This window comes from Mastomys coucha, unplaced genomic scaffold, assembly GCF_008632895.1.
Source record: "Mastomys coucha isolate ucsf_1 unplaced genomic scaffold, UCSF_Mcou_1 pScaffold2, whole genome shotgun sequence".
Classification (NCBI taxonomy): domain Eukaryota; kingdom Metazoa; phylum Chordata; class Mammalia; order Rodentia; family Muridae; genus Mastomys; species Mastomys coucha.
Genome location: NW_022196902.1, coordinates 5,533,569 through 5,541,753, shown reverse-complemented (window position 1 = coordinate 5,541,753; position 8,185 = coordinate 5,533,569). Strand labels below are relative to the sequence as shown.

General features: G+C 42.9%; 1 protein-coding gene across 10 annotated transcripts in view; it reads left to right on the top strand.

The window, feature by feature from the left end:
- The window catches only part of Phactr2 (phosphatase and actin regulator 2), a 261,938-nt gene that overhangs the window by 245,383 nt on the left and 8,370 nt on the right, over positions 1-8,185 (top strand). For all 10 annotated transcript variants that reach the window (XM_031380440.1, XM_031380433.1, XM_031380438.1 and 7 more), the window contains one exon: positions 5,482-5,558. In XM_031380440.1, coding sequence (XP_031236300.1) covers positions 5,482-5,558 — 77 coding nt within the window. The remainder of the gene's footprint in view (positions 1-5,481; positions 5,559-8,185) is intronic.

Below are 8,185 nucleotides of genomic sequence, written 5' to 3'. Positions count from 1 at the left end.
AAAAAAAGGTATACCTTTAAGGTAGAAATTAGAAAACAGAAAAATGCAAAAATTGAACGTTTATATGTAGCATGTTTTATATGTGCAAGTGATCTGTTTACATGCAGTATGTTTTGTACATGCAAGTAATATGCATTTGTTGTCAAATAGCTGAGTATCCAGAATCACAAACAGGAAAAATCAACAATGATAGTTCAGATCAAGGCATGGCATTTTTACGAATGTTTAAAAAAATACTATTTTCTACATAACACTGAGAGAAATTAAGTCATTTCCCACCATTGTAAAAATATGTGTACACAGGGACTAAGGTAGCTCCATAGGTAAAGTGCTGCCCAGCAAGCATAAAAACTACAATCTGGATCCTAGAACCCTGTGTGAGAGAGCTAAGTGTGCCTGCACGTATTTGTAACTCCAGCACCAGGGGTCAGTGACAGACGGATGGATCCCAACATGCTGAGCAGACAGTCTGGCTGAACCAGTGAGCTCCAGGCTCATGGAGATACCCTGTCTCAAAAAGGAATGTGGAGGGTAACTGAGGAGGACCTCTGGATGGCAACTTTAGGCTTCAGTACATGCCCAATGAGGGCATTCCAGCACGTGTGTGCACACACACACACAAGTATGTGTAAAGAAATATGGCCCACATGCTAAAATCATGTTATTTATGGATTAAAATAGCATGCTAATTGTCATTACACCAAAAAAAGAGATTTATTTTTTGTTACTTTTAGCTAAAGATACTTCATGACACCTATTGGTCAGATTCTACATAATGTATTTGATTCATTAAGTTAATTGGTATAAAATTCATTAAGTATGGTTTAACTATTATTGTGTTAAGAATTAGGTTATGAGGCCAATGAGATAGCACAGTGGGTAAAACCATTTCTCACCAGACCTGACAGCCTGAGTTTGGTCTCTGAGCTGCACATAGTGGAAGGAAGTTGTCCTCCACTTGCCACATGCCCGCCATGGAACATGCTGCATCCTACGAGCACACACAGATAGGCTCGCATACACAAAAATAAAGAAAGGTAGCTTAAAATTAGCTTAAAATTTTTAAGTATTGATCTCTATGCCCCATTTAAAGAAAACTAGTGAAAATAAAAATTACCGAAAGCTTCTATTACTTTTTAAAGAAAAATAAATGCAGATATTATTTAGAAGCCATAAGTGGTTTCACTCCATAGGTACCCAAGTTGGATTGAAATGCAAAATACTGATGAGAATTTCAATGTAAAATTTTCAAGAGAACAAGAATAATAACAGATTATTTTCTGGTGGTACATTTATCTGCCCCGTTTATTAAAACTCAACAATCTTCTAGGTACGAGGGACACGAATATGAATAGCACCTCTCCAGCAATGCACCGACTAGCTAGGTCCTCGGGAGAGTGTGATTCTCTCTCTGTAGGACGTTATTTGCTGGCTCACAGAGTGCACACTTCACTCCCCATGACACCAAGCGTAATAAGTCAGCAAACAAGCCACTCATTGTTTGATAGCTGCATTAGAGAAATAAACAAAAGATATCAAGTGGAAACTCTAACTCTTCACTTGCAACCTATACTATAACATTTCAGAAGGCTGCAAGAACTGTATTTTCAACAAATTGTCTGGTGCTTCTTCCCAAGAAGTGCCCCATACTGGCCAGGGCCGATTTCCTAGCCACATTAAAACTTAGGTTTAGTCAGTTGTATGCCCCGTGTTTACTTTCCATGATCCCAGGCACCGTTGTGCATGTGGTCTCAGTGCAGCTCCCTGCTATTTGGGGTCGTTGCCTTGGTCCTCTTAGAGATTAGTTTCAGCTGAATGGTTCCCCATAGGTAGCCCAGCCCAGCACCAGTGGCTCCAGTCCCACCACCTCAGCCCATCTTCTCTATCTTTCAACAAAACCAGCTCCGGTTATACTTAAAGAGTTATTAAGCCTAGGATCTATTCTTATCTTTAAAAAAAAAAGGAAGTTATGTTTATCCCCTGTGCATCTCGTTAATACAAAAGATTTTGATTTTCCTCTTTTGAACCCCTGAGAAATCTTCTTTCTTCCAAAGAAGTAACTGACAGAATGAAAGTAAATTTTGCAAGTGAGCACTTGGTTCCATAATCGGACAAATGAGTGTCCCCTGCTGTGTTACATTTGTTGCTATGCTGTTGCGTATAACTACTGACCTATGACGTCTAAATACAAACCAGCACACACACGGAAATGAAGCACTTCATTGGATGTATGTATGACGTGAAGGATTATGGGTGGTTTCATCCTAGTCACTCAGTGCACGCTTGGTATCCAGTAGATCACAAGAGCTGGGCCTCCGTTTCAGCTCAGAATAACATTTAGGTTGTCAACTACTGTGTAACAAAGCAGCCCAGAGTTACTGGCTTAAATTGGGGATGTATAATGCTTCCAAGTTTGTAGGGAGAAATTCTTGAACACAGTCTGGGGGTTTATGTCGGGCCCATGTGGATTTGGAGAGATGCCACAGGACTCAAGAACACACGTGCCAAAGTAGTTTCTTCATGAATGTATCTGTGTCCCCCTGCTCATTGACTTCTGCCCGCATGGTGTTTACATGGCACCTCCGATGAAAGCTCAGAGGACCTTCATCTTCTGAAGTCTTCCTTGGTGTTGGGGATTCTCACATCGCATCTTGCTCTGCAAAGTCAAACAGGTTTCACATGGCAGCTAGCTTCCAAGAAGCAAATGTTGCTGGGCCAGGGACAAGCTCATGCTAGACTGGTCCAGTGACAGAAACACAGTCACTGGACCAGTCTAGCATGCTGGTTTTGCCTTTTCAGAGTAGTGGCAGGGTTTACCCAGAGTAAACAGGATACCACATCTTAGGAAGGCCTTGAGAAGGGACAGAGAGGAGAAATGAGCTGTGTCTGTGAGTGTGTAACTGGCTCTCTAAAGGAAGCAGGTGTGGGCATGATATGGGCACTTGAAGCTTATCAGTTGTATTGTGTGCAGTGTGGCACAGTTTGTAGTTGTCCCAACATACAAACTCCATATCCCAACTGTTTCTCTCTGGATATTTTTATTGGGTCTCTAGTGGAGATACCATATGGCCAGGACCCCTTACATCATGAATCAAAAGAGAAGATAGAGCATAGTCCAATAATCTCTTCAGAGGCTTGCCCCCAGTGACCTAAAGACATGGCCCTCATAGGAGTCTACCTGTTAAATGTTCACGGCACTTCGAGTAATACCTCCCTGAACAATGGACAACATGGATGAGCAGTGCCACTCATCTGAACTCTAGAAGGAGGAAAGCTGTGGCTTGAGAGGAGAGCCATGGAGCATCAAGACCAGCAACCATGTTTTCTGAATCCAACTGCAGTCCTTCATGCGGCCTCTGCTAAAAACTTTTGTGTAAAGAAGAAATTTTTAAATGAACACAGAGTTGGAATTCTCTGCCCTATTTATACTGAAACACTTCTTTTCAAGGACAAATGTTTTCTAAAACTTCATTTGAGCAACTGCCTGGCTCCTGGCTCCTGTGCCAGTTGTGACTATGGCCAAAACCAAGTGTCCACATTGTTATGACTGGTGAAATATGCTGCATTTCTGTGTCACAGGGGACTCTGGCCCACAAATAGGTCTCTGCTTGCTTTGGCACTTCCAAAAATTAGTAATAAGAATTAGGACTACTGTTCACTGTCCCAGGGTCCCCCAAAGAGACTTCCAGACCTACAGAATGTATCTGGGGAAAGGAGGGCGTCTGTGACAACAGGGCTTAATTATCACGTTAACATACACTTGGAAGGGAATCCCGTAAGCTGTGCACTGAGGACTAATGGTGGGGGACGGCCATGAAGGGGTCTTGGGGCTTTTTTCTATGTTTTCCCTTTTCCAAAGTTCATTGACTTTCAACCACAAAGTAGAGTCCCCTATCTCTCTGGGAGAGGACTCCCTGTGGTTTACATTGGCATTCTGTGTTTAACTGGAGTCAGTCCCTTTAGCATAGTTGCCATAAGAGTGTTTCATCTCTACTTTTCCTTTTATATGACAGAAAACATTCTCTGCATAAAAATATTTATAATAACCTGTGTTTTGTCTGAACAGTTCAATCTGCATAGAGCTTGTAAAGATGGGGAGCTTTTTTTTTTTTTTTAGTACTTTTTATATGACTGAAATACCCTTTGTAGAAAAAATAGGAAATAAAAATAAGACAGAAATTCAAACTAAACCCATGTATAATCCGGCCACTGTCTGTTAACAGACAGCCAAAGTTAGCATTTGGAGGGGCGTCTCCACTCTCCAGTCAGCATGCATAAGCATCTGTTGTACATGGCATGGATTATATGTTCTTTAAATAAGGCCTCCATTGGATTTTTCTCTCAGTGGCTTTAAATGCTGTGCTGAATCTTCAGCCCTGTTTGTCTAAACTCTCAACATGAAAAAATAAATAGCAACAGCCCTCTTGGCACCCCCGTGGCTGCAAACCAAAGCTGTGTTGCTGTGGTCGGGCGGGCTTCAATGTAAAACTTTCCTGGGAACAGAGTATGGAGTCTCTGCAAGCCCCACATGCCTCACGTCTGCTGTGGTCACCAGAGGGTGGAAGGACATTCTGTATGATACACAGACTAGACTAGACACAACAGTGAGTCCATTGAGCACCCTGCTGCCACCCTCCCCACTACGGTCACTCTTGGGGAGGCCGTCTGAGCTGGAGTTCAGCCTTCAGCCTTCAACCTTCACCGGAATAGCCCTCCTAGGAAATGCGTGACCAAGGGTGTTTCTGGTTTAGGAGAATTTCCAGAATTTGGGATATTTGCAAAGATATAATGAGATGAGATAGCTGAGGGATGATGACCATGTCCACAGACAAAATTCATCTATGGGGCCAGAAGTCTGACTCGGTGTGGTATGCATGAGGCCCCAAGCTCAGTCCCCACCACTGCATAAAGAGTTCGTTTGCATTCACACACACTGCACACATGTATCTTGAAGGTCATTTTACGGGTTTTTACCATACCTGTACTTTGCAACTGTCACATGAGGCCAGGTATGGAACTTTTCCACTTGTGGGTCACACTGAGGCTCAGAAAGCCTCTGATTTTGAAGATTTTTCTAATGTCCAATTTTTACACCAGGGGTGATCAGACTGTAACTTGTTACATTTATTACATCGTAATCTGGGATAGATTAGTGATTCCTTTTCTCTCCCCTACAAATATTTACAATAACCTGTGTTTTGCCTGAACAGTTCAATCTGCATAGAGCTTATAAAGATTGGGAGCTTTTTTTTTTTTTAGTACTTTTTATATGACTGAAATACCCTTTGTAGAAAAAATAGGAAATAAAAATAAGACAGAAATTAAAACTAAACCCATGCATAATCCGGCCACTGTCTGTTAACAGACAGCCAAAATTAGCATTTGGAGGGGCGTCTCCACTTTCCTTGTATTTGCCTCATGGATGCTCTATAGGTTAGTAAAATACGTTACCTAAATTCTGCTCCATTTTCTCCTGTTTAGGCAGCAATAAGGAAAGAACTAAATGAATTTAAAAGCACAGAAATGGAAGTTCACGAAGAGAGTCGACAGTTTACAAGGTAGGTAGACGAAATTTAGTTTTGCATATTGAGAATATTCAACCCGGTAAATTGTATGGCAGCTGTATTGCATCACAATTTAATATTTAAGTGTGGTTTAGCAGGCAGTCCTCTAGTGAATGCTTCTGCTTCCCTCAAATCTGTCCCTTTTTTCTTTTACTGGTAAGCTAGAGTCCTGGTGGCAGGACTCTATATCTTTAATATAGCTGGATCAGACTAGAAATGTCTACACTTCCCTGAGGAAGTTTATGGCTTAGTTGTCTTTTAAGAATACCTAAACTAATCATGGTGCATAAAGTTTTGGAGGGCTGGAGAGAAAGCTCAGTAGTTAGGAGCACTGGCTGCTCTTCCTAGAGGACCCAGATTCAATTCCCAGCACCTACATGGTGGCTCACAAGTGTCTGTAACTCCAGTTCCAGAAGATCCAACATCCTCACACAGACATACATACACAGACATACAATGCACATAAAATAATAAATTATTTTTAAAATTCTAAAATCAGGTCTTTTTTTCTTCTTCTTTTCAGTGGAGTCTGAATCATTTTGAAGGGCTATATTACAGTCCTCTTTTTTGTTTCTTTTTGGGAAGCAAGCTCTGTGCCCTGAGCAGGTGACTGGTGGTAGGCAGTGTGAGAACATGTGTAACTTCAGGATCACAGGGAAATATTTGGGACAGAAAGTGAATAATCTTCAGAAGCTACAGCTTACAGTGAGAGACAAGTTTTGATTGGCTCTCCGAGTCACCACTGTGAAGCCAGACACATCTCTGGGATTATGAACCTTTCTTTCATTCACAAAATCAGAGATTTCAGGGCATGTTTCATTGGCTCCACTGCCTTGGGGGCCTGTGACCAGGGTACACATCATGTAAGAGCACCACTCACTCCCACTGCGGCCCAGGAATGAGAATAAGGAAGAGGAAGAGATGTGGGCCCCATACTCCTCACAGGCAAGGTCTTATACGAGGCCCTACCCTTAAAGTTTACAGCATCCCCAGTAGACCCAAGCTGAGGACCAAAACTTTAGCATGTGGGCATCTAAAATCCAAGTTCAGCAACCATAATGCCATGATTTTTCTTCCCATTACCCTTTGGTTTTACAAATGACAGAAACTAGTAGGGAACTGAGTCCTTGTGTTATCTGGTTTCCACACATAACAGCTATCTATTTATTTACATCCCATGCATATATGAGCTTTGTTTACATAGCAGGCATATTCCTAATATTTTACACAGACATTAAGTTTTTAGAATCCAGATGGAGGGACTAGGGTGATGGATCCATGGGTAAGAGGATTTTCCACACAAGCATGAGGGTCTGAGTTTGAATCTCCAGCACCCGTGTAAATAGCCTGGCATGGCCATATCACCTGTCACCACAGTGCTTCGGGGACAGAGACAGGAGGATTTCTGGGGCTTGCTGGCTCCCAGCCTATCAGGGAAGTATAGGACGGGGGTTTACAAACTAGAGCTCCAGGTTCACTGAGAAATCCCATCTGTTCTGACCTAATCCACTTGCACACACATATGCACAGATTCATATAAGCACATATGCGAGGACAAAATAATGCAAGAAGACAAGATTCTCTGTCTTTCAGAACACATATAGTGATCCAATACCCTGCTCTAGAACCAGCCTCAGTAGGGCAACTAAATACTGCGCTCCTAGCCCTTCAGTGGTGCCCAATGGTCAAGGTGCTGTTCTACATAAGAGATCTTGTCACAAGGAAAGGAAAGGCAGGTAAGGCTTCATTTTTTTCTGTAGCAGACAGTTTCTGTGAAGTGTGTGGAGGCCCCCAGTTTCTAGTCATGTTCCATAGCCATTCTTCATGTAAGAAGGTCTGGTGTGGCAGATACACCATTCATCTTTGGAAGCCTCTTCATGTGTGCCTCTTGTCACCCTGTTTGCATTTGCAAACATACGTCCTAAATGGTTGCTCTCTGAGGGCTTCCCAATGGTAATCTGCTCGTGCATGTGTAACATGCCAGACATGTATCCGCTGCTACAGCTGGGGTCAGGAGGGCTTCCTGTTAACTTGTCATACCTGAAGTTATACTTCTTTGGGGAAATTGATCAGAAAAAGGAGACAGGATATTTATGGTGACACAGAACTGGCTGGGGCCTCCAGGCAGTTGGGGAAATGGCATATGTGTGTGTGGCTGAGTGTTGACTCCTGAGCTATATAGTGTCTTCACTCAGCCACCTGGTCGGTCATTCATGTCAGTTTTCCTTCTGTGTAGCCTTCCTATAAATCATAAGCTCTGATAACCTTATCTCCCTTTTTGTGAGTGCTCCATAGCCTCAGTAATAGTGTCAGGTTTGGGACCTCCCCTTGAGCTGGATCCCACTTTGGGCCTGTTGCTGGACCTTCTTTTCCTCCAGCAGTCTCAATCAATCTGGATCCCAAGATCTCTCAAACACTGGACCACCAAACAGACAGCATACACCAGCTGATATGAGGCCCCCAACACACATACAGTAGAGGACTTCCGAGTCTGTGTTCATTCAGAGATGATTGCACCTAACCCTCAAGAGACTGAAGGCCCCAGGAAGTTTAGAGGTCAGGTGGGGTGGGGAAGAGATGTGGGATGTGAAGCAGTTAGAGGGTGGATGGGGGGGGGGGGG